Source organism: Hippoglossus hippoglossus, chromosome 5, assembly GCF_009819705.1.
Source record: "Hippoglossus hippoglossus isolate fHipHip1 chromosome 5, fHipHip1.pri, whole genome shotgun sequence".
NCBI lineage: Eukaryota > Metazoa > Chordata > Actinopteri > Pleuronectiformes > Pleuronectidae > Hippoglossus > Hippoglossus hippoglossus.
Genome location: NC_047155.1, coordinates 14,681,967 through 14,709,464, shown reverse-complemented (window position 1 = coordinate 14,709,464; position 27,498 = coordinate 14,681,967). Strand labels below are relative to the sequence as shown.

The 27,498-nt window shown below is 41.0% G+C and overlaps 2 protein-coding genes across 6 annotated transcripts in view; one reads left to right on the top strand and one right to left on the bottom strand.

The window, feature by feature from the left end:
- Window positions 1–27,498, top strand: part of LOC117761837 (olfactory receptor class A-like protein 4) — a 946,130-nt gene that overhangs the window by 529,538 nt on the left and 389,094 nt on the right. The window lies entirely within an intron of this gene.
- LOC117761785 (AMP deaminase 2-like) overlaps window positions 2,117–27,498 on the bottom strand; it is a 27,208-nt gene continuing 1,826 nt past the window's right edge. For 2 of the 5 annotated variants that reach the window (XM_034586021.1, XM_034586024.1), the window contains 17 exons: window positions 9,741–9,871; window positions 8,751–8,881; window positions 7,990–8,058; window positions 7,203–7,314; window positions 6,877–7,063; window positions 6,556–6,697; window positions 6,388–6,477; window positions 6,161–6,290; window positions 5,690–5,884; window positions 5,434–5,565; window positions 5,166–5,329; window positions 4,150–4,276; window positions 3,884–4,047; window positions 3,632–3,752; window positions 3,083–3,256; window positions 2,828–2,938; window positions 2,117–2,675 (listed from right to left, as the gene is read on the bottom strand). In XM_034586021.1, coding sequence (XP_034441912.1) covers window positions 2,445–2,675; window positions 2,828–2,938; window positions 3,083–3,256; window positions 3,632–3,752; window positions 3,884–4,047; window positions 4,150–4,276; window positions 5,166–5,329; window positions 5,434–5,565; window positions 5,690–5,884; window positions 6,161–6,290; window positions 6,388–6,477; window positions 6,556–6,697; window positions 6,877–7,063; window positions 7,203–7,314; window positions 7,990–8,058; window positions 8,751–8,881; window positions 9,741–9,871 — 2,411 coding nt within the window. In that variant the 3' untranslated portion in view covers window positions 2,117–2,444. Of the gene's footprint in view, window positions 2,676–2,827; window positions 2,939–3,082; window positions 3,257–3,631; window positions 3,753–3,883; window positions 4,048–4,149; window positions 4,277–5,165; window positions 5,330–5,433; window positions 5,566–5,689; window positions 5,885–6,160; window positions 6,291–6,387; window positions 6,478–6,555; window positions 6,698–6,876; window positions 7,064–7,202; window positions 7,315–7,989; window positions 8,059–8,750; window positions 8,882–9,740; window positions 9,872–16,972; window positions 17,376–25,058; window positions 25,616–27,498 lie in introns of those variants that run through there. The other 3 variants (XM_034586019.1, XM_034586025.1, XM_034586020.1) reach the window with 3 other exon arrangements.

Here is a 27,498-nt window from a genome sequence, read left to right as displayed (position 1 = left end):
AGTAGTGTCGAGGTTTAGGAAGAATGTTCACAGTTTGGTGGGAGGTTGGACAGTATCCAGTGACAGGAGAGTGGTTCAATAACATGATGACGGTGCGAGACAAATATATGAGACGTGTGATCCCAGCTTTTACCAGATTTTGGGATGAGCTGGAAGCAAATGCTACAAGAAACCATGTGACGGTCTCAACCATGACCCAGCAGGGTTTACTCATGCCCACATGGCGAGTCCTATATCTGCTGTAATATTCACCACAGACAGATTTGTGACTCGTAAGCTGGTCGGCAGCCCTGATTTAGTTAAGATGCTTTATGTTTCCGCTTTGCTGTAAAAATCATTCTCTCCTGTCATCACTTCTTCATGCAGGCATGCAAACACGCACTTACAGCTGAGAGTTAAAGACACATCAACTCCCCTCCTCAAAAGAAGGCCAAGGTAAAAACTGTTACACCAAGCATGCAGCTGAGTGGTTTCAGTTCCACCGGCGTGGACATTACAACAGCATAATGGTCGACTGTACAATGACCGAGGAGCAAATATGCAATAGGTGTTTACATGAAAACAAATTTGGAGAGACGTGGGCGTGCGGGGGCCCAAAGCTGAAAATGAAAAGGCACTGTGAAGTCGTGGTGCATATGCACAGTGCATGGCATGCAGGCGGAAAATAACCTCCACGACTTTCTGGGGAAAGGAATGAGAGTCATAGGGGCCATGGAGGTGAGGACGTTCTCCTCGGGCAACACAGAACTCCTCCACACTTACTGGAGCCGATTATAATGGACAATATACATTTTCCCTTCATATCTCTCACAGAAATATCAAAACAAAATTATTTTACTGGAACTTATTTCTGTTTGCTTCATGGAATGTCTGCAGTCAACCACAGAAAGGCTGCATCTTTTTTCAGGGCTGAGGATAAAAGATCTGAAACCATGCACCATGCACGGCTGATAATCAGCACTGCTGCATTCAGACAGAACAAAATCAAGCCTTACGCCACCGGCCAATGTTTGGTGTGTAGGTTTGTCAAACTTTCAACAACAATCTCATAGATTTATTTTATTTATTTCCGTATAGTGAAGATGGATATTATTTAGGAGCATGACTGTAAAGAGGAAGATAAACAAGAACAACAGAACAGGTTTACTGTTCTGAATGTGTAAATGTTGGTTGTCAGTATTCTGTAAATTTATACTATATATTTACAGAAATACTATGGCTGCTTTCAGACATGTTCTGAACTCCAGATAAACTCATGAAATCATCTGATAGGGCCGTATTTGAGAACACAAATGTCCAAGTCACTTGATGTGGACATTATGTGGAGTTCCTCCTGCCAGCACCCAAGTAAAATGTCCGCAGAATCTCAGAGTAAGACCATGTGATAACACAGCGGGAGAATATCCGGAGGATTCACTGCAAGCAAGTCGGCAATGTTAAGGATGTTTCTGACACACAACGGACCAGAAACTGGAACACTAGTATTAATTCAGGATGAAAATGAGAAGCCAAATGTGTATAAGACGCAGACAAAGACCAAAAGACATTTGAGAGCTTTTGGTGATAACAGCTGATGCCGATGTCGATGTGCTGTAAACAAAAACATGTGATCTCCGCAGCAGAATTCACACATCCTGTCCTGCCTCCTGCATGCAGCGCCACATCTCAGCTGAACGCTGAAAGATGTCTGTGTTGTTGTGAACGCGTCTAAGCGGAGAATCTCCTGCTGCGTTCTTCATCTATGAAAGTTAAACTTGGGAGAAAGTGCAGACCCCATTGTGCAGACATTATCTGGCGTTAATGTCTGAAAACTGCTTATGTATTAAATTTGATGAAAATATATCACTGAATCAGTGTTTCACATGATGTTATTATATTATTATTATTCCATTATATTACCCACTATATTGGATGTATATATATTTATATGACATAAACTGTGGTCTAATTTCTCCCAACACATTTCATAATAAACAAAAATATTTGTATCCACAGATTCATTTGTGGCAGCCAGTCCAACCCATGGACTAAACAAGAAAGCGGAGCATTGTCCTGGCTGTGTGGCCGGTGAGGTAAACACTGGCCTCTAAAGTGTTTCCCTGCTGTTCATCACAAATCCATCCCTGCTGACCCTCCTCAGGCTAAATGTGACAACATGACAAACAGAGGTGGGGAAAACTCAAGTATTAATTTGATATTTTAACAACTAAATGGATTTACAATCCATTTGTGCAACATAAAAAAATGACTCAGACAAACGAAGTTGATGAATGTGGAGGCTGTGGCGCTCTAGCAGCACTGTATCCTTGGCGTTTTCATATCTGTGTAGCTGTGCGGCATACGTCTATAGTGATGGCTGGTGGGGTTTATACTGTATGTAAAATGACTCTCACACTGCCCCTCCAGTGTCATGCTAGGTTTACCAGAGGCGACCGCCAGTGACTTCAGCGCTGACTGGGCAGAGGGCCCATGGTCAGAGGGCCCATGGACAGAGCGTCCTCCTCATCGATAGTGTCCAGCTCCTCTGTGCGCACGGCCTGGGTGACGAGTTGAAGCTCCTCGGAGAGTGTCTCGCTGCGGTACGCCACGCGGATATCGGGGACGTTGGTGCGGCGGATGTCGTTGCTTATAGGACCCTCCTTGCAATGTTTGGGGCCCAGCCAATAACGCTTGACCTGGAGTCAGGAGAAAGTACAAGAAAATCAGATGCAAGTAAAATACAGATGAAAACAACATCTGACTGGAAGCGACTGGACACGTTTAAACAGATGAACTTTAAGAGATAAACAAATGAAATACACTGAATGAGAAGAGATATAAACTGTACCTTGTTTGAAAATCCACTCATAAGAACACTGTTTCTTGCCAGCTCACACATGTCACAGGAACTCAGTTTCCACACTTGCGCAGCGATACTGTACTCCTCCATTAGAGGCTCCTGGGCGCACACACACAGACACAGACACATAGACACACACACAGACACACAGACACACACACACATTATGTAATTTCAACCTCCTCACTGATCTTGTGCATGATGATGTGAACAATGTTTAATCAAACACTCCTTCATACTGACCTTGGTGAAGTGGAACTGAAGGGGATCATCAGTGGACAGAGATATCATGAGGCCTCTGGACAGATACTCTGGCAGTGGGTTGCGGTGATAACTGAGGAACAGGCTGTTGTTACTCAGTGGGGACATGGCAATGCCAATTTGAGCCAGGTAGTAAAGATACTGCAGCACCGGGGCCTGACAGTGTGAGAAACATAAGAGACACACAAATGGTCACAGGTTGATATGAGAACATCTTTGTCTTAGATTTCTTAACAGAGCAGTAGATTGGTAGCATTGACATCACTTCTCACCTGCTACTGAATGCAGCAGCTCACCACTTATACACTCAACAGTATTCTTTCAGTTGTATCCCAAAGGGGATGAAATTCAGTTGTTCATGTTAGTGTGTCTTCGTATGACGTAAAACACATTATATTATCATTACTATTAATATATTACATTTCAAAAAATGTGAAAGTTTACCAAATTAGATATAGAAAACATTTCGACTTTTACACAGCAGAACTTTGTAAAGTAAAAAACAATCACTCCAGTCGGTTCCGCCCTGACCTTTCTGAGCAGCAGCCCATGGGAGATGTTCTCTGAGAGGAAGAAACCTGACACCAGGTGGTGGATCGGCCCCGCCTCCCCACAGTGAGGTCGCAGGACAAACGTATGAAGGCCTCGCCGACTGTGTCAGACAAATGTATTTTTAAAAACATCAAAAACACATACATTTATGTTTAATAGTTTTTCTGAATTGTTATTGAGTGAGTAAAGGTTCTTATATGTGATAAAGGTGTCCAGCTGGCTCGGTCATACCTCCGCAGGTGGTTGAGCACAGTCATGTTGGCGTAGGTGTAGTAGAGGTAGTAGGAATAGGGCGGGTTGGCCTCATTTGTCCAATTGGCCGGCAGCGGACTGTCAAGGTTAAAAATGTGGTGCTCAGGTTTGGACTCGTCGTCCACGCTGTCAAAGCCCACCACCTGCTCGGACATACGAACACACAACAAAAAAACGACAATCGCTCAGTTGCTCCAAGTGTGAATTATCAGCACAGCCAGGATTTCATGTGAAGTGATACCCACATGTTCGAGGAAGAGATGCAGCTCGGGATGACTGCCGGGGTTTATTGTGACTTCAAACAGAGGCATGAAGATGTTCTCCAGCATCTCCTGGAAATTAGCCAGCTGCTTCTTTGTCTGGTACACGTCACTGGAGAGGCAGGGATTGAACAACGATACTTGTTATTATCGCAAAGACTGTTATTATTTGTTTTGTAAAAGTGACAACAGCCTTATTTCCGATGTAGATTTTATTGTAGATTAAGTTATAATCCATGCCTCTGCTAGTTTATTATAGTTTCATGAATTTTGTTTGTTTCTCTTGAGTAGGCTAAAACCATGTAGACAGGATAGCAACACACATAACACACAGGCTGGATCATGTACCCACAACCTTCACTATACCAAAGTATTTGATTCCTCTTGGTTTATTCTCTAATTCTTTGTTTGATGGACATCTACCGACCAGTAACCGCATGGACGCTGGAAGTCAGTCAGAGTTGATAATAAGGCTATTTAACAACAACAAGATAAAAGCAGTGCTACAACAAAATAAATTTGTTATTATTTTAAACAGCCAAAAACATTTTATACCAGTTTTTGTATAGTTCACACCACACCGGGAAGTAAACTCGGCTTTAGGGAATTTAAAGAAATATCTAACTCACTATTACAATCATTAAAATCCTTACAGGTCACATCAAACCTTATTTTCATCACATTATTCACTTCTCCATCAGAAAATACACTGAATATGCTGAAGTTAAATTAAAATATTAGAGAAAAATATGAAATTAAAAAGGTTAAGCCCACTCCTGTGCTACTCTGAAAATGTTAGTCTAAATAAATGACAAGAAAGGGTATGTTTTTTGCCTTGCAGTTGCAGCCCCTTCCTAATGGGCACCCTGACTTCCAACGTCCTTGCCAGTAAAATTAGTAAAGGACCCTCAATCCTTAGACATGTTTATTGATTATGTCCTCATATGTGCTGAGATCATAAACCGCAGCTACATGGTAAAATAAGCTGGATGTTTACTCACAATAGACGGGGCACCTGGATAAGCCAGCGCACATTATCAGAGTACACTCGGTGTTTCACAGCCCACTGAGACAGCTTGTCCCATTCGTCTCGGGAGCGGCCATAGATAGACAGACGCATCTCGGAGTTCTGGTACTTGCTCTCCTCCAAGTCATACAACACCTCCTGAACAGACGTTACAAGACAAGAGATACAGATTTATGAGCCTGTACATTTATTTCGGATTTGTAAAAAAAAAAAAAAAAAAGGATGAATGAATTTCTTCACACCTTGACTATATGTGCAAAGTATTTTCCTTCAATGTGGTTGTCAGTCTTGATGAAGATCTCTCTGAGGATTGATTCTCCGATGGGGTTGTATTTGGCGTTAAACTTGTCAAAGCGATGGAACGTGTTACGGTCCTGAAAAGTAGGAGAAATCAGTTACATCTGAATTGTATTTATATCACATTCATCCAACATTATTTCTCAAACTAGCACAATTCCTTTCGCTTTTTTTTTTCCTCCTGCTGGTGCCGTTTCTCACCGCATGCATGTCGAGAGTGTCAACACTCAGGTCGAAGGCAGTGAGGTTCATGGTCTCGAACACGTTCTTGAGGGTCTGACCCCGGCCGTGCTCAATGTGAACGATCTCCCCAGGGTACTTCTTCATGGCTCTCTTGATGAATCGCAGCAGGTGCTTCTGGTTCATACAGGACGATGCATGTATATGCGTGTCCACCTGGGGTGGGCACAACGCAGAACCACAACAACAATGATAACATTGCCTTATAAGACGGAACATTGTAGAATGGTATTTTTGCAGATGGGGTTGGCAGGAAATAACCTTGTTGCTACTAGAGTGTGGATACCAACGGGTTTGGAAGAATCTGTGTCATTAATAAATTGTTGTAGTTGTGATATCATCATAAACATAGTGATTTTTGATCAACAAAAATAAGTCCACAGACAGATAATCTAGTAAAGACAGCAGCAGCTGCAGTTTATTAGCTCTTGCCTTTCGGATGTTGTAGAAGTCTCTGTGAGGAACCTTCTTCTGAGCAGCTAGCTCCTTCATCTCATTCAGGAGGATGTGCATCTGGAACTTAGAGCTCAGGTACTGGAGGCGGCGGTAGCAGAAAGACTTCCTGTGAACACCATACAGAGGAGACAAAGAGGTTTTTCTTTTAAAAACATACAATGAACTAATCACACATTTGAAGATACTTTCGAAGAAACACTTACACTGGCCCGTTAATGATGAGGGACATCATCACATTCATGTCTCCGATGTACTCCTTCAAGTCAGGATATGGCAAGTCCAGTTCTGCACTTCTGAAAGAGATTATTAAAGTTTCACAAACAGACTCACTATTTTAATTAATGTGTCATCATACAGGTACAAACACATACTGGTCCATGTTGCTTTTGTTGGTGTAGACATGAACTACTCCATCCACCATCTTGCATCCATATCCTGTGTCTGCTGGCATGTTCAAGGGGTCCTGATTGTCGTAGGGGTGTGTCTCTGAAGCCGGTGCGTGGACGGGGGCATCTGGGAAAACAGGGGGTTGATACTGAAACATTTTTCCATGCTAGAATGAAATGATGATTTAGAAACGGCTGTGGTGAAAGTGACAAACTGTAAGAATTGAGGAGAAGTGGTGGGAGTGTTTCATATTTCCTTTACTTTTCAGTGTTTTGCCAACAGTGTATGTGTGTCTGCCAACATACCATTATCTACAGGGGTCTCTGCTATATCATCATAGACTCCAAAATCCACAGACTTCATCCCGAGCTCCTCTAAGGCGTGAGCTGTGGTCTTACAAAAGTTCTGCATGGATCGGTTTATGTACTTCTCCCGAATGAATAACGCCTTCACCACGCACTTAGCAGCATCAAGCAGGTCTGTGAAGGGGACCTGGAGAGACATTACATTATAGTTATGACATTGGGTGCAATTGGAACTTATTTTGTTGGGGTAATTTGACTGCATGCGAGTTCATAGAGGAATCAAAAGATGGCATTTCAGTACACTTCATACACGAAAAACTCCTCACCCCACATTTTTCCTCGCCAGATATTGAGACCCGCTGGTATTCGCGCTCCAGTGGCATTTCTCTCTCCATGAAGCCATCGTCGAAAGTATCCACACTCTTATCCTTCATTAACCTGAAAAGATTCAGAGGAAAGTAGAATGTAAAACAAGAGAAAGGAGGACAAGAAGACCAAGGTTGATAACATGTGGAGGTATGGAGGACGTGTATTTAGACACCTTCATTTAATGCACATTTTAACAATGAGATCAGATCAACCTAGAGCTGTATATGTATATTATACATTAACTACATAAATATACAGATCTGAAATTGTCATGTATGGCAGCATTTAACATTTGTTGAACAGTTTCTGTCCTATCCTGCATTTTCTGAGACCAGAGACAAGTAGAAAGGTGTGTACTTCAAGGAGAAAGGATGCATCTAAGCTTAATTAAGGGTATTAAAGCAAACACATACTGTTTGTAAATGAGGTATTTCTGTGAATCCGTTTAGATATCAATTTAATATACTAATGCAGTTGCAGATTTGCTGTTTAGGGATTAAAAAGCAATGGAACAAAAATACTCATTGAACATTTACCAAGTCACCAGCAGGGGGAGGATAAGGTTCATCTCAACATTATCATGCTGATAATAACACCAGTCCAGAGTTCCTAAATACTGCAGACTTGACACTGATGAATATACAATATTGATCAAAACTAACCAATCAGGTGAGTTGTTGCAGTACGAACAAAATACAGAAGAATTCAAAGAAAATAAAGAAGCAAGAAGCAGAGCTCACTCACTCTAGGTCTGCTTCACTGTCGATTTTCATGAAGTCCTGTTTGGCGCGGAGCAAGATCTCTGGCTCAAGCCTTGGGGTGATATGCAGCAGCGCAGCAGAGTGTGGGAAAGGCAGGTGGCAGACGAGCATCAGAGGAGGTGAGAAAGATTTAAGCACACAAAGTGAGAGAGACCAAATACAGAGCACACACAAGAACACACACACACACACACACACACACACACACACACACACACACACACACACACACACACACACACACACACACACACACACACACACACACACACACACACACACACACACACACACACACACACACACATTAATTGATCCAGGTACAGAACTTCTATCATCAGTTAGTAGTTGTAAACCCTGATTGGTAAACAAAGGCTTGCGGGGGGGACATATCAGATAATCACCCAAACCATCGGCTGAGCAGTGAGCCCGGCGATGGAGACAGAACCCACCTCCTCAAAAACGTTTTTTTTAGAAAAAGACCAAACACCAGGACAGGTGCCACCTGCTAGCTAGCCCAGTTAGCTGATTGCCGGGGTTAGTTAGCCCACAAACTGGAAGTTTGAAGCTGATAAGCATGTGTGCATGGGTGGAAGCAAGTCTGTGTAAAAGTCTGGAGGGGTTGTGTTTGTCAGGAGTCAAGAAGAGATTTTATTGAATTGGCCGTGTGTGTGTGTGTGTGTGTGTGTGTGTGTGTGTGTGTGTGTGTGTGTGTGTGTGAGTGATGTGTTTGCATTTCCTCACTTGATGTCCTGGCTGATCTGCCGCTCCAGACGGTGCCGCCGCTCCTCGAGCTGTTCGATGGGGCTGTCCTCCGGGAACTCGTACGGAGCACTTCGCATCTCGCTCTCTGCCATGCTGCGTGTGAACAGCTCCTGGTGTCAACATAAATTTGACCATTGTTGGTGCCATAAAACAGGAAACAGGTAAATTTCCATGCAGTGGACATATGGAAAACACTGAGATGAACATAAAACCACCTGCTACATTCACTAACTAAAAATAAAGCCATTAATAGCCAGATAATAAACCGGTTTCAGATGTTTTTCACAATCGACAGTAATCATTTGGGGTTTTACAGTTTTGCTGTTTTATATTATTGGGGTTTTTCTGCAGTCAGTAAATAAGTTGACATACAGTATATTAGTTAACTTTTGTTTTTTATATTTGCTTTGTTATGGATTAATATTTTCATCGATCCTTAAGGACTTTTAAACCTTCCAACTTAAATTTTCATAGTTTAAAAGTCATAATAAATATCAGTGGCATCTGATTGAAATATCTGACTGATGGAAAAGTCCTGATTTCTAAATGAAACAATATGGCAGGTAGCTTCATTTTGTTTAGACCAGCTGTGTGTGGACGTTGAGAGATGTTGAAGTGGGCTGTCGGGGCTTTGCAGGACACTTAATCCTCAGAGCATTTAACATGCTGGGCATCACGAGGGCTGCCAAAAAGAAAGACAAAAAATCCATAACAGAAGCCGCAGAGAGAAGCACTAGGGGGCTGTGGATCAAGAGGGGCGGATCTGTTGGCAGCTTCTGCTGGAATGTAAGCTCGGGTCTTATCAGCCCTGGATCAATCACCTGAGCGAGTGGGTCTGAGGATAAAAGACCAGTGACCGTATAGGAACATCATGCAGGAGAGGAATGAAGGGTTTTGCACCAACTCACGTTTTCTGTTTCTGTAATTTTACTGTTAAGAAACAACATGTGTCTGGATTTAATTTCCTACCTCTGCAATCTCTTTGTACTTTTCGTCCATGGATGTCCGCAGGTCAATCGGGTAGTGTGTGAGGGAAACAGGCGTCCCTGGCAGGGATCGCTGGGGCTTGAGGGGCTTGGACCCAGATGCACCACACAGATCTGTAAAGCACATTATGGTGATATCAACACAGAGTCTTTGTGATGTTCTGTCTTTACTTTCAGATCATGTGCCCAGTAAAGGCAAAGACAATGGATTACAGAAATAATGACAAACTGCAAATAATGTGGCTTTGCAGCCAAAAAAACTAATTTAGTGCTGATCTCATTACACTTTTCTGTGATCAATGCACATTCTCTAAGCAATGTGAAACTTCAGCAAAGTAAAAATACTTAACCGCTGTCTCGTGATAGTGTGTATTGTCAGTAGGTTCCATTTTGCCAGTGGTAGTTACATGATTTACTTTTCCACAACTGGAGACACACATTGCAATTTAAATATGTAGTTTTGAACTTAACCATCATTTATCAGCCTTTTCTCGCCACATGTTAAAGACCACATCTAAAATTATTTTCTCTTTTCTGCAACTTATACTCTACAAATGTTTTCTTTAACTTAGGTAGATCTTAAGTAAAATGTAGGTTAAGTAGTTGTACTTCTAAGTAAGTAATCGATCGATCCATTATCTATATAGCTTATCACTTTGAGGGTCACTGGGAAGCTGGAGCCAATCCCAGTAGACATTGGGCGAGAGGCGGGGTCCAACCTGGACAGGTCTCCATTGAATCGCAGGCTGACATAATGGATTCTAGAAATCGTATGACTCCTGCAGATGCATGGTGTCTACCAGAAAGTTCTGTTACCAGGTTAAACGTTCATGTTGTGTGTAATGATTGACAGAATAATCAGGCTGATTGCTGGCTGAGATAAGACAAAGTTGACAATTCTTTATCATTTCACCATCTACGGAAAACAGAGACAGACAGACAAATGACTATGATTTTACCAAAGACATCTAGAGAACGTATTCTCATTATTGAGCAATCTTTGGCCAAGAACTTTTTGTTTCCTTCCTTCAGGTTCATGAACACATTGGCCCATTTTCTTGAAACTAAACAGAAGACATCAAAGACGAAGACACCAGTTTCAACACAGTCAGCCAAAGTTAAACAAAGTCAAGTAGGGCATGACTACCATTACCTCTCGGGACACTGACTGCAGCTGTAATCTGCAGCAGAGCATGAAAATCCTTGTAAATATCCAACAACAGAAGCCGGATTAAGGGAAGACAGCTGCACCAGCAGATACTGTGTCGCTTCACTCACACGTGCACACACTTGAAAAACAATTACCCAGACAAACATGTACATGTGACACGTGTTTAAAAACACCTGAGAGTGACAAAGAGGGCCTCCCCCCCCCCACTCCAGACCTGCTGGAAACAGATGATGCCAGCTCCACTCCAGACTAAACACAATAGAGGAGAACGAGCAAAAAACTAAATACATCCATCTCCTGGTGCACAGAGAAAAACCAAGCTCAGTGATTTCGGTGTACTTTCTAAACACAGCCATATATTTAACTTTAAGAACTATAATTTAAAAAGTAGAACATTTAAGTGCAGACATAGCAATTCACTCATTCACCTATGAGTGAGGCTTTGTGTTTGGCCTGCACCATCTGCTGCCTGCCTCCAACAATGAGTTAGGAATGAGCAGAGAGTGACTTTGCACATTAATTTCATACTAACACAACATTGTTAAACAACTTTTTCAAGGATGTGGGTGTGATGATCTTCTTAAAATCATACAAACATTTACTCCATTTTTTCATATAAATATAAACAAACCTTATCAGTAAGAAATTTGTTTCTTGATATAATTGTGATAGCAGTGTGTACTAATGGGACATTTTACCATTGAAAATAGACTTTATAATGAGGTTATTGTTTCCTAATGACCTTAAACAGCCATTTGGAATTTCAAGTTTATTACACACACACATATATTCACACACGTGATTATATGCAGAGTGCATAGGGTGGATTTCAGGATGTGCATTTTTTTCATAGTGGAGCAGTCGGGGTGGGCGATATAGCCTCAAAATTATATCCCGATATTTCAAGGAAATTAACGATAACGATATTTATGACGATTTAGAAAAAAAAATACAGAACAACGTTTTATCGGTGATTGCAGCTTGCAGGCAGCAGCATTTATTAGTGTAAACAAAATTAAGGGCATTTTCCATCCCTCTTTTCCTTCTTGCGACGTTAGCACCAGGTGTCTGGTTGACCTGGTAGCAGACAAGACCTGTGTGACGGCCTTTCCTTGTTCTAACAGCCGCTGGATCATCTTCTGTCTTTCTGTGACCAGTTTGTGGTCCTGGGGTCCTTCACACTCTTCTCTGAAGATAAAGAAAGATAGTTAGTCTCTCTCTCACACACATTTTAGATCTTTTAGCAGATCAGATTGTCATAAAGGTATAGGTGCACACATTTTAAAGATATTCTTATCACAGATTCCTCCCACAGTGGTGGCTGCACTTTCCATCATCAGGTTTAAAACAGGTTGAATCAACAATCTATTATTTATGATAAGCTAATCAGTGCAAAAGACAAATGAAAGCACATCAATACAATCAATCACATATTCTACTAAAATGAAAGGGACATGTTTATTAACTAAAGGCAGGAATTATTTCGCATGGAAATATGACCCATGACAATAATTGTTTTGGGACTGCCTGCTATTAAGATTTTTAGAGAAAAATGACATTTCTCATAAAAATAAATTACAAGTTTAGATTTCTTAAATGGTAAATGAAACTTACCAATAGCAATGTACAGACGATGGGCAAACAATGACAGCCTGGTCCAGTTATTATGAGCGATAGCTTTGACAACATTGGCTCCGCAGTCTGTTGTCACACACTGTTTGTCCTCTTCCACGAGCTAATAAACTTCTTTAAACCACTCGCAACATTTTCGCCCGTGTGATCCTCGGGAAAGAAACTAGTCACGAGGCAGGAGTTGTGCAGCTTCCAGCCGTTATAGATGTAGTGCACGGTCAGGCTGATGTATGGTTTCGTGGATCAGCTCGACCACAGGCCTGTGGTTGAGGCAAAAAACTCCACCGACGATACTGTAGCTGCTAGTTTGTGGCAGCATGCTTCATACATCGCAGGCAAAGATATGTAACCATATCAGTACTCTACATCCACGGTTTGCGCTTGTCATATGAAGAGCCACTAGCGAGAGCCACTAGCGAGAGATACTAGCTAAAGATACTCCAGCAATGCTCGGTTGAGTCGTTTGTTTACTTTTGGGCCGCACATCAGCAGTTGCTTGTGTCTCCTGCTCACGTGCCTTCATAGCCTGATTGTACTCAACGGTGTGTTTTCGCTTGAAGTGGTGAAACAAGTTTGTTGTGTTTCCACCTTTAGCAGTAACAGTTTTCTTGTATATTTTTTCCACACTATTGATGTAGCTCGTTTTTAGGGAAATCACTATCGGAGGCTGATACGCTGCTCTCACTTTCAGGCATGTTTGGGCTTTCGACGTTGTTGTGCGCGCCAGGGAACGTAAATGCGTCAATCGTCATTGCGTTGCTATATCATTAATATCGTGATAAGACACTTTATTACTTAAAAATGTATACCGGTATTATCATGGATGGTATGATATGGCACAGCAGATAAGTTCAAGTATACAGACAACAACATGTTGTCTCCAGTGTAATACCCATGTAATCCCCTGGCCTTTCCACCTCATATGTCTCGTAATCCAGCACCCCGACTCTATTTATCTCAGTGATATCACTGTAGTGGGATGGGAATCAAACCCATGAGCTATAACTAAGAGGCCATGATGAAGTCCAAGTACAGAAAACACTTTAGTCAAAGTTTAGTCGTGTGTCAACATGGGACTCAAAACCAAATCTTGTGTATCCTCATTTCCTCTTTTAGGTAGTATTTCTATTAAGACTTTATATAAAAACGTTTGGTTCTGGACAGGAAACCTATGCTCTTCATCACTTAAAACACACAATTTACTGCGTGTGTGTCTATTCATATTTTAAAGTGAAATGCTTCAAACCATCCATCTTAATATATGAGCTTATTACTTAGGCGGGAGACTAATATTGACAAAGCTCTCCTCTCAGCGTTCTCTCACATCCCTGGGACCTGAGTCTGCACACCGCCCACACACAGTGCACTACAGTTTCTTTGAACCCTCCCAGAGAGATAGTCATCTATCTGGGAGCTGCCTCTGCTCTATAACGATCAATACCATCCCTCCAACCCGTCTCGTCCTCCCTGTCCCTCAGGCCGAAAGCAGAACTAGAAGTAGTCCAACAAAACATTTTACCAATGAAAATATTCCTTGACCAGAATTTATAATCAATTTGTCAATTGTTATTTAGTCCAATATGCTCTAAAAGTGTATTTTGATGACTGAACACCTTTCACCACCAGCCCCACATTGCTACCATGTTATCCCAAACAGGCCTATACTGTGTAAGTCTTTCATTGTGATAATAAACTGTACAATATCTGTAGATGTAATGAGACTTGGCTGCTTCTGTGGAGACCAACAGTGCTTCCTTTACTTGTATATATATACAGATATGTCCCAGTTTAATTTCGACATTTATCCGGTGTCTCTCTATATCTGATCAGTGTTTGAGTCAAGAAATTAGAGCATGCTAACTTATTAAATGACCTAATTACAAACGGCATGATAGTCGGCTAAAAACAGACCTTGTTGCTACACAACTATTCTCAGTGCAGTGTTCAGGAACAATTTTCTGCACAATTACTTAACATCCAAGGTGAATGGATTTTTGGTGAATACACCAGGCCACGCACTGCACTTATTTACATGCATCTCAATCTGTTGTGCTTGGTAAACAAATACCAAAAGGAACAGACAGACCGGTCGAGGACATTTTTAACATGTTTGAATATTCATTGCTCTACTCTTTGCACAGGATTCCAGCCAATGTGGATATTTTAACCAGTTCACGCCGAAAGCAATAATGACAAAAATACACTTTTAGTTTAAATCGTGCTTCATGTAACCTCACAATGCCAGATTGCAATTCCCCTTTGCCATTGAGCTTTGACAGAGCTTCAACAAGTATAACCATGAGTCTCAGGTTCAGTGCTCAATAGATAATTGATGGTTCTCATTTTCACTAAGGTATCAACTTTAATCTTTGAAACCTAAATCTAAAAATCTGCAACTGGTAGGAAGTTGATATCTCTTGTGGCTTAATGCCGAAAATGGCAATAAGCCACCAACACATTTTATTTGTAACCTACACTTAAAAAACAAAAGTGTATGTAATGCTAGCTGCATGAAGAAATTAATTAATGCTCTAAGAAAGCAATGTTTGTTTCTTCTGTCCTTCCTTGTTTGTCTTTGTCTATGTTTACATTAGACACACCCTCGCATGCCATAAATTCATGGGCATGTCTATTATGCCTGTTTGCAAATACTTCTTCCCTTTTTCCCTGTTTCATTATATGTGTGACTAGGGCAGCTGTCAGAAATATGCATGATGAAGCTTTATACGTCTTCCTCCCTGCAGCAGAACACAGCCATTGTCCACATGACCCTGTGGACCTGAAAGGTGTGTGAGTGGCCAAAGCCGACCAAGAGCCAAGACAGTAAAAAAATAAAAGCTTATAATTATTATAATCATTATCATGATTCTCTGATAAACATAAAAAAAAAACTGAGAATGGTGTAAAGTATGGCAACATTGTTGACATGAAAGTATTCCGTAAATAATATTGCAAATTCCCATTTACAATCCTTAGAAATTGTGATCCATCAAGCCAAAACAAGAACTTACATAGCTAACTTATAATTACTGCATCATTTAGACATGTAAGCACTAACACAATGAGCTTACATCTGCTAGCATTCAACCACAAAATAAAATGTAACAAATCAAATAATGAAAGGCCGTTCACGCAATTGTTCCCATAAGAAATTAGGCTTATGCTAGCCGAGAGTGTTGTGATGCAGCAGTGAAGCATGATGGGCAGAAAGAAAACTGTTGCTGGCATTAAACAAATACTCTACTGTGTGTTTTTGTGAATCGGTTTTGGTCGGCTGATTGTGGTGCCAGTGTTTGTTTTTCTTTACAGAATTTCACTTTATTCCCAGAGAGGGAGAGTGATGACAACACGCTTCAGACGTTCCTTAGCAACCACAGATGAGAATAAACCTCTACTTTGCGGCCTCGTCTTGAGGATCTCACACACACACACACACACACACACACACACACACACACACACACACACACACACACACACACACACACACACACACACACACACACACACACACACACACACACACACACACACACCATTTCTGAGTGCAGGTGTAAGAGACATTTGCTTTAACTATTACCCCTTCATATAAAATAGAATATTTGAGAAGAGATGAGTAAATCACTCGTCACTGCCAGCACATACATAAACACACACACACGTCAGCTGTTCATACCCTTATAAACAGCAGGAAGATCAACATGTTCAAGTGGACTTTTAAAAACACGTTACTCCAGCCCTGTCTGCCTGCTCACACACATATGTTACCAAAGATGTTATGTTGAATATTTATTTTCTTCCACTTTCAGTAGCAGCTGTTCAGCAGTTGATGTTCTGCTGCAACAACAACCTCTCTGGGTTAGTGCACACTGGTGCTTAACCTTTTCCTTATGTTAATGTCTGCGTGTGTGTGTTTGGCCGAGAAACCCACAGAACGCTCAGTGATGACTCCGCTGGGAAATAACACCGCATCATGCTGAACTTAAACAAACAGCAACAGGACGAGAAACCCCCAATGTTTACTCACTGCAGCAGCCAGACTCAGAAATAAACTATGGACCACGTGAAGCTTTGCAAAGATCAGCATCATAGTGAGAGACCAACATAACAAATCCGTGATGTATTCTTCCCCCCTCCTTACGGTTCCCCATAACTCCCTCATATTGACATCTCCTCCCAGTCTCTTGTGCAGCTTATCACAGTACACAGCAACTGGGATGACTGGCACCCCGTCTGTCACCATGAGCTTACTAGTGCAGTATTTTTGGAGTGAGAAGTACCATGCCCAACACAGAACTGGTTAAACTTCTAGCAACGCAGTATTCACAAGAACAACGCTGTGCAGCGCAGGTCAAGTCACAATTCATGATCTAACGGTCGTGTTGGTGATGGATCGGCCGAGGTTACAGTACCTCTGTGTCACTGCCTTGTCACAGTCTCGGTCGCAGTGGCCTCGTCTGAGCTCTTGCGGGATGCTGGGACTTGTGACTAGGCCTGGGACGGTCGATGCACCCTCCCCCGCTGGCACAGGAGAAAATGACAGCAAAGAGAGAGAGAGAGAGAGAGAGAGAGAGAGAGAGAGAGAGAGAGAGAGAGAGCGCAAATAGACAGGATGTGCTCTCGTGCAGCTTTAACAGCAGGATCACACAAGCCCCTCACTCTCTTCTGCTCCTCTTGTTGTAACTGTCGCCACCTCCTATGTGCCGGTCAGACAGTTTCTCCTCTTCTCCTCTGGTTCTCTCTGTCTCTCAGCTTCTTCCTGAATCCCACCGGTTAGTGGAGCATGAGCAGCCCAGCCTCCGAGCTCCCGGGTTTAAATACTGGGTTAGAACGTACCACGTGGCAACAGAAGGGGGCGGTACAGCAGTCCAGCGCTTTATTGCTCTATTGTGCTATAAAATGGAGGTGGCCCTGCGTCTGTGGCCACTCCCACTTCCTCTCCGTCCCCCTCCTCTTGTTCATGAAGACGTCACATGAACGTCAAGCCTCTATGCTGACGTCTTATGTTTATATTTTTTATTTTTAGTTCATCAGTGTTTTAAAAAATCGTTTCATTTTCAATAAAGCTATATTTATCTGCACATAGATTCAAACATTCCTAATCTTGTATTTAATTCATATAAATGAATTTGCATCCTATGATTTATAAGCTCTATAACACTGTTGTTGTGTGTACTTGTTCTTATAGATTAATTATGGCTGTTTTAATTGGCTTTTACATATCAATTTATATTTGAATGCGATTACATGCAAGAGTCTCTCTCATTTCTGTTATTTATTTTATTCTGCTTAGGGTTGATGAGCCATGTTTCTGTCTGCTCTTTCTTTCATGATTTAAACAATTATGTATTATATAGATATAAAAGATATAAAGTATAGATATAAATGTTCTATACTTGTCAGATGTTTAAAATCAATGTCTGAAAGCTGATCACTTGTGCCTGTGAGGTCAACATCTGTATAACTAAGCACATGTAGGTATCTGTGAGTATAATTGTGGGTAAAACTACATTGCAATGTTGCTTTCTATACTGATCACATGACTCCAATGGACACTGTTTCCTTCCTCTCTCACATGACTGCTGTGTGGCACAAGGAAAGCCTGTTTGCTGTATTTCACGGTGCACGAGAACTCAGCTCAGCCCCTATTTAATTTCAATTTCTTTGTGAAATTTCAAAGTGACACATCAAAGTGCAAATCGTCAAGGAATTTTCCACATGGAGGTCAAACAAATATTGAGACACAAATGACAGCATGAAAGACATACGCACAACAGGCCCACACAAACCACAGACACACACACAGGGTACTGACTTCCGGATAGATCCCCAGACAAATGGCTCTTCCACATCCGACTCCAGCCGACAATATAAACTACAGTACACACGATTAGGAGGAAACTATAATCACCATGATGTACTTGTCTGATTCGTAAGCAATAGCTTTTCATCATTCATTCTACCCCAACTCAATATTGTACCCAGTTTGAAAGAAGAGAAATATATTCATTTGCAAATTTCCCTTCTTAAATCTGGGGAAAGGATCTATTTGTGTATCGTAGCTCAGCAATAAAGAGAAATGTAAAATTCCTCTCTCCAGTTCTGTGACTGCATGATTGAAGAAACTGGTCCGAATGTGAGGAATGAACTGAGTTCTTGGTCTGTGTCACGCTGTAGTTTTTTCCCTATACTTTAACAACTGGGATCAAAAACAGACTTATGATTCTAAAGAGCAGAAGAAACTTTCTGTCCCAATCCTGGAATATCTTAGATACTCTACTAACCACAATCAACACCTACCCATTGCCCACAGAGTTTGAAAAACAAAGTGACCTCTAATTGCTCTGTCAGGGCAACCAGGACCATGACCAGTCTAAAATGTGGTGATCACTGTTTCCACATCCTTTCTGCTGCAGACTGAGTGGGAAGGACTTTTACTGCCCGGCTGAGGTCTACTGCACCACTGCAAATCAACAATCTATTTCAAGCCTTTCACTTCACAAGACTTCACTTAAAAACAGCGAACACAGACGGGTCTTTAACACACAGTCAACACACTGAATGGTTCAGTGTTTTACACAGCTATACATGTGGTTGGAAATGAACGCCACCTTTTCATTAGACTTAAATTCCAACACTAAAAATATTAAGAGATCAAAAATAAAAGATACTGATCATTTGTGCAAGATGGTTTTTAAAAATTGATTAATGATCATTTTTGAAAAACAAAAAATGCTGAAACCATAAGAAAATAACTTCTGAAAGCCTTGAAGTACATTGTTCATGACTTTCTCTTTGAAAAGGCAAGTAAACAAATATTTTTCATCCCATGACAGCTTTTGGTGCAGGTGTACATTTTAGGGAAGATTAAAAGCTTAGCTTAGTCTTTCCTTGACTTTCTGTTCTGAACTTAAGGACTGAAATAGCATTCCATGTATGTTTGTATGTACTAAATTTCTTAAAATTTCTCAAAAGCACTCTGAGGTGTGGTCTGCTTGAATTGTAATCAACACATCTCTTTACCAAGAGACTAATCAAAAGCACAGTGAAGTAGCTTTGCACAATTTTTCACTCCCTTTCTCCGAGAAGAACCCAAGAGCTGGTATTATTGTTAAGGCCACGTCCATCACATCTAATCTGTAACCCTGCATGAAAACTCCCATGTGAATAAACCAGGACAAATGTTTAAACATGAGGCTCAGGGCTTCTCAGCATTCAGATCAACTCTGTGTATCTCTCCTCCAAACTGCCACCAGGAATGTTCTCAAAACAGCAAATCCTCCCTGTCGTGCATCACACACAAAAACACACTGAAGGCCTCATATAAACACATCAACAGACACACGCAGCCAGCGTGTACACACACTGAAAGTCACACACCTCAAAATAAACAAATACAGACACACACACATATGCACACTCCACACTCCAATCAGTGGGGGGCCAGTCACACACCACTGTCAGTGCAGCTCTCATCATATCTGAATATAGCAAAGAGGAGAAGTGTGTCACTTGACACTGTCAACATGTTGCTAAGCATGCTTGCTTGTTCATCGAGGTGTTAATGTCTAGATGCTTGCCCTAAAGGTGTGTCAGGAACCAAAACTAGAGGTAATAAAAAGAGCGTTGCTTCATGGAGACATGGGGAGGCCTCTGATAACACATGTTACTATGAACTTTGATACAGACTCACATGTATATGCAAACACACCTAAGCACAACCGTCTTTACTTAGTGATACTCTGGTCTTCAAGCTTTGATTTAGTGCCTTGTTTGCTTGCTATAATTGCAGTGGAGGAACGCAATAAAAGGTTCAATTCAACCTTGGATACTTTTAACACACTCTGAAGCAACTATGCAGCTAATGTGTCATTACAGTACATTTAGAATTGCCCTCCGGGAACAAATAATGCTTTTTGAATGGAATGAATTGAGTTTCAATTCATTGATTGTTTTATCTATGCAAAGTCAAACATGACAGTCTGGATTGACCCACAGTTCACCTCACCCACCTCCCTCCTCTGAGTGTGCGTGTGCATCAAGTCTGTGGAAAGCATGTATGTGCAATGCATGTCATTCCTGAAAGGGGAAAATATGAACTGGGATGTAATTAAATGAACAGAGGGCCGGTGGAAGAGTGATTCACTGAGTCAATGAGGTGAAAGCAAAATACAAAACCAGTCTGGGAGCAAACATCAGCTGACGCTGGTTCACCTGTCATCAAATGAAGTGGATTATGTGAGGATGGATCTACATTACATGTGATCATCAGAGTGGAGACGGGGGCAAAGCAGCTTAACTGTATCCCAGCAATGAAATACAATCCATGATAACCATGTGTATGAGTCCAGTCTGCCAGCCTGCAAATCACCCCTGTGAGAGATGGTGTGTCCAACTGTCTAATGTCGAATCTATAGCTGCCCTGTGTGTGTGTTTGCGGTGACGATTAAAGGACAGACACAGTGGCCTTGCTAACTATCTGGTCCCATCAAGGAACAACAGACCCAGCTGTTGGTGAGATAGATTTCAAGGCCTTAGTTCCTGGTGCTCCAAAATCCCTTTTCCAGAGCTGACACACTAGTTCTGCTATATGGGAAGCAGCTAAGCTATACTTAGCTGGAGAAGAGCTGTGGAATTTTCCACTCAAACACAAAGAAAACAAATCCTCAGTCATGTCTGACTGCAGAACAGCCGAGGAGCTGAGACACTGACAACTAGCAACTTGTTTAAGACTGATGGTCCGGCCTTACACAGCATCTTTGTGCCACATACTCCCTCTAGTGGTAAGACGGAAAAGTGCTACTATTGAAATGTACTGTAGAAAAGCACATTAGACAATTAAATAATATATATCCACTAACAATTTAAGATATAATAAAAAAAAAAAATTCCCCATAGATACACTGGTGTAACTGGTTTCACATAAAGTTTATTGACATCTTCATTTTACAAAAGTCATTAGTGACTCGATATTAATAATATGGTTCAACTGCACAAGCACCGACGCTCTGCTTGGACTCTCAATGGTGAAGTCAAAAAATTCCACAGTTGTAGCCTTTCAGCAGTAATATCTTCAATGTGATATAACACCTACAACCACAGCTGTGAGGTTATGGGGCCCAGGGCAGGGACTGCTACCTTTTCACATGTTGTTTTGTGTGTCTACACTCTAGTGTGTGTGTGTGTGTGTGTGTGTGTGTGTGTGTGTGTGTGTGTGTGTGTGTGTGTGTGTGTGTGTGTGTTTGTGTGTGTGTGTGTGTGTGTGTGTGCCAGTTGTGCAGGTTAAAGTCCATACGGAAACATTGTATAGATGTGCTAATGATTCAGTGATGAGTGTGACAAAGCTCTGTGGGTGCAACAGAACAGAGCTCATACGATGTAATGATGCAAATCACGAGATAGAACAGACACTTAAAGTCCAAGAAAGGAAGCCATGACAGAGACATGCAACGACAGGAGACAGTATATCTGGTTAATAATGAACCAGAACAAGATGGGGCTCAGGTATTGGAGCGAGTCAGTCCACTGCAGAGCTGGCAGTTTCAGGACCGCCCCCACTGATCTGTGCCTGGGTCACCTGACTGTGGGGTGATATGGTTCATGATTCAGACAGCATCCCTCATGTAACACAAACCTTATAGCACAGACAAAATTATACATTGATTTAGAATAACACTTAAAACACAAAACACTGATTTGATAGGTTGTATAGTGTAGATTTGTGTTATGTTGATTGTATTTGTATGAATCTTTATGCTGGGATGATGTATTGTCACACATACTGTGTATTGTAGAGCCCGACTGATATATTGGTAAGCTGACAAAATCGACTGATAAAAGCCTTATCATTATTGATTATTATTGACATATTGGTATCTGCATTTATATATGCCAATATGCGCTGATATGAAAACTTTTATTTTACAGAGTAAACAAAGGAGAAAAGATAAACATTTATGTTTACATTTTATGTAAAAAGGTTTATTTTCTTAATTCAAAGTCTATATTTATGATTTCTTTTTATTTATAGTTATTTGTATTTTGTTATCAAGTTCATGGTTACATTGTAAAATCAGCATCAGCCTCCATATTGGTCCTGGTCTGGTGTTTTGTACAAAGTTTTGGATTGAATTGTACATCTCTCAAATACTGAATGCCCAAGTCAGTGGCAAATTGTGATTGTTCACAAATTGCACATGTCAGAGAGCCTTCATACTCTCTATACATTATTATTACTAATCCACAGTGGCTCATCCATGTAATGAGGCAGGATACCAGGTCTGTGCACGTTACTGAGTTGACAAGCCAACTCAAAATGAACAAAAATATGTTCCAGCAAAACATCTGACAAGCTTGACTATCAGGCTTAGATAAATGTGCACACTGCACACGGTGCAGTGTGAAATCAGAGACCAAGTTAGTGATGAAGGTAAGAGCCTCTGTATCTGATCAGATCCCAAAGGAAAGCGAAGCATTGATTTACGTTGGAGAAAGGACCTCCCTTTCACCTCTCTGGAAGATACTTTAATAGCTTCTATATATCACGTCATATACTTTCGGATGCACAGCGAGGGAATTATATATTCTGCTTCATGTGATGCCATGAGGGTCCAGTGGGGGGAGAGCAGCCTGCAGGCAGAGACAGATTCCTGCAGAGGAGAAAACTGACTGAGTTTCAATCAATGTTTCCACCAGTAAATCCACACCAACACTTAAAAAAAGAGATCTGTCACAAATAAATAAGAATATATTTGGACAAAAATTTTACTTCTGAGGATCTTGAAAAGACAGATGCCACGGCGCTGAGCTATTTCTGGTGATGCTGCAGGAAGGAACAGAGGAAATGTTGAAGCCTCCAGTTCATTGGTTCAAACACAGACAGCTCGAGTTGCATCCACAGTGGATTTTTCTACTGCGGCAATTTGGCATCAAGAATGCTAATAGACCGGTGTGGTCAGATGGTGGAACTATAATGGGAAGCCTACATGTGGCTCTTATGATGGACTGGGAGTGCAGAGGGCTCAGCCAAGCGACTAATTGAGAGGACTTAAATGACTGCATGGATGGAGAGACCTCTAAGTTATTTATGACTGCAGCAAAGACAGGCTTTCTCAGCAAATACAATATACTGTGTGTCGACGCAAGTTACTGCTGGAGATCTGCGGCTGCATCGCTCCAAACCCTCGACGTTTGTGCCACGCTGTGGCTGCAGCTTCAAATTAAATCAATATTAACATTTAATTACTGCGCAGATAAATCGCTGGTCCAGCTTTGTAGTTTCTGTCCACAGAGACCTGTTAGTAAGAACTTCAAAAGGTGATCACAGAGCTAGCATTATTTGGCCCGACTCCTATCACGCTGAAAAGTCCATCAAACACCCTGTCAACTGACACTAGTGTAACATTAATTGCAATACTCCACCAGATCCCAGAGAGATGAAGGCATGTTCTATCAATGTCATCAGCACACAAAACTTAATAAGTCATATTAATCCTGTAACTAATAACCATAATTATATATGTAAGTAAATAAAAGTTGCTAAATCCAAATAATCAAATTGCCATCTGGAAACTATTTTTAAATTTTGTGGCACACACTTTGTTGCAAATTGTCTTAATTTAAGACAAATTTGTAATCGTTGTCATATATGGGATGTTGATTGAAAATTATAGGGTTGATAAAATGCAATAAAACCTTTGCTAGTAGCAAACATCAAGACTCAGATCCACCATGATCCACCACTGACATCATAATATTTTCTTCAATGTCACTGCAAATTCTCCTGAACAAAAACTACGAGGACATTTTCGTCATGATGACTTGAATGAAGATAAAACGACCGCACTGTTCTGTCTGAACCAAGCTGATAAGAAAAGGAGAGTCCATCACCAGTAGATCCCTGATAAACAGGAGGGCAGAGGGGCCAAATTAAGGGGTGAGCATCTCACGTCTCTTTTAGAGAGGACTGATCGTTTTAAGTAATTTATCAAATTAAAATGCTAAATATTTTTAAGTCATACCTCACCAGTAACATGGGTAGCAACTGATTAGGATATTTGTTTTATATTACAAATCATTACATTTTTTCTATAAAAAATGATTAGATTAGACTATTAGATAGGCTCTGAGAAAGGGCTCTAGTCCATGTTGACATTTCATACACTCAACAATGAACTGGTTAATCAAAAAGATAATAATATTAGTAATTATGAATAGATTAGCACAGTTTCATGAGTATTATTTGAAAAAATATTCCTAAAGCGATATATGCATTACAATTATACTTTTAGCATTCACGCTGAATGCTAAATAAATAAAATCAAAAAACATACACAAACTAAAGTTGTAGCAACATCTGTAAACTCAGTTCTCTGTGTTATTGCTCATTGTGGAGCAGCATCAATTCTTAAATATCACAACAAAAGCATCTGTGTAATTTTCTGAACCTAAATTCATGTAACAAGCATTATCCCCAGGGATCCACTCACACCCACTCACCAGGAATGGTGGTGCTCTGCAGACTCCCCCTTTTGCGAAACGGGGATTTAGGTTTAGGCTTCCCTTGTCCATTGGAGTTGGAGGAAGAGGATGACATCTTGCCAGTTGTGCACTTGCTATCACTGGAGCAGTAAGAGTCAGAGCGGCGCAGTGGCCAGCAGAGGGAGGGAGGAGCTCTAACGCTGGAGCTCTGTCTCATGGTGGGGCAGAGGGGAGGCAGGACCCATACTGGGCCGGAAGACGCTCTACTGCAGAACTGGCTCCTCCTCCCAGCCAACAGCAGATCAGCAGGCGTGCTGCACAGTGACGTGCTGAGAGGCAGCCTAAGGCTTCCCCAGCCCCTGCTGAGGGCCATCCTCCTTGGTTGCCCTAGCAACCGGGGCACAAGCCTCGTGTAGCCAATGCAGTGAAAAACAGCCACAGAGGAGGGCATCGCAGATCAAAGTGTGTAACTAGCATGACAGCAAGCGAGCCTGAACACTGACTACACCCCGCCAGCTGAGTGCCAAGGTGAGCGAAGGACAAAAGTTTTTTCCACTCATCTAAAAATAGCAATCAGATCCTGAGATTGTGTATTCAGCCGAAGAAGAACAAACACAGTGGATCCAGATGACAAGTGACGAAAAAAAGGCAAAGAATAAGCAATGGTCGGTGTGGATAAGCAGAGAAACCAGATTAGTGTGTAAGCTGACAGGTGAACTCCCAATGTTCTGTGCTGGAAAATTCTGAGGGTAGACAGAGTGAGCCTAAACACACACAGGATAGACCCGCCTGACATAAAGTATTATAAATAGTGACAACCAATGCCCAGCGAGGAGCAACCCCTGACAAGTACAGTACGCTCACAACTCTCTTTCATGTAGTTCCTGTAGTGAAGGAACATTTATAATTGTTAATACACACTAACATATACAAGTACAGAAACCACACACACTTCCAAAAGTTAGCAGAAAACAAAAAGCGGATATTTGTTTTCCCTGACACTTCTTCATTTTGTGCCACTGACACTTCATATTAAACAAACTCATATTAAACACAATTGTAAAATTAAACTTTCAAACTCTTTGAACATGTCCTGAATTCATGAGTTAAAGTGGCTGTTTGTCACAACCATATTGAAACAATTCAAAACTACCATCATACATTTTCTTGCCTGTGTTCTTATAAGCACTAATTTGACTTTTCAAAATAAAACATTTTTTCATTAGATTTCCTGGGCATACATTAAATAAAATGTTGTTTATGAATCTATATTTTAAAACTGTATTGCATTAACTGTTAATTACTTAAATGGGAAGACAGACTGGTGAATATCTAAAAAGTGAGTTCTGTACCATTTGGATTCCATTACTACACAGAGAAGTCAATGCAAGAGGCATAAACACGTGTAAAGACCCCCATCTAGTGGTAGAAAAATATATGGTCTCCTCTGAGAACAAGATTTATGTTACATCATCATCTACATCTCCTCAGCACTAAAAAATGTCAAACTATTCATCCATTTTTTCAGCAATCATCCTCTGACAAAACAACTAGGACATCATGGAAGTAACAAATCAGATTTAGATGTTTAGACACAGTTGATATGTAGAACTTTCCTATGATCAATCTGAGAAACACAACAATCAAATAACTATAGTTATTCTTTACAAGAAAAGATCTGCATCTTGCAAAGAGATAAAATCTTGTTGGCAACAGAAAAAAGTGTATGAAGTCCAAATCTTTCTTTGCCAACTTTGAAAAAGTCTAGTTCCTGCGTGTCTCCAGCTTCTTCTGAAATCTGACCTGCCTTTTGAGGAAGTTGACTCTCGCCATCTGGTGCAGTAACAGCAGAAAATGCTAACAACGGAGGCTAACTTTAGTCTAAAAGAAAAACATCATTACCCCATAGATATTTCCTTTCATTCTGATAAAACGAGAAACCTTACCCAGAAACAGGAGGTGATTATTTCTCCCTGATAGTTATGGTTTTTGCCTCTGCTGCTTAAGCTCTCTGTCAGCACACCCGTTAGCTAAAAATGAGACCACTGTGCATATCACCAGCTGCTTGTTCTTTTTTTCATTCCTTGGAAAGTTAAGGAATTCAGTTATTTGTTTGCAGCGACCAAAACAAATTGCTCATTCTTTCTTTCCATCTAAAGCCATCTCATAGGTTATGCATATGGGATAAAACTGCATTAAACCCAACAGAACAAAGTATATTTTTCCCTAATTAGATTAAACTGTGCACAACTTGCATTCAGATGTTGTTTTTACCAAGCCTATGCAGAAGAATTAATAAGTATCACTGCAGCATATTGCAAAAAAAAAAGTAATTGCATTTATTAGCACTGCCTCTGCTAATCGCCAAACACTAATGGATGAAGGGGATTTCTGATGAAATCCTGCACTCAACTGTTTCTAAACAGGAAGGTTTCCAACAAAAACCTGTGACCTGTGC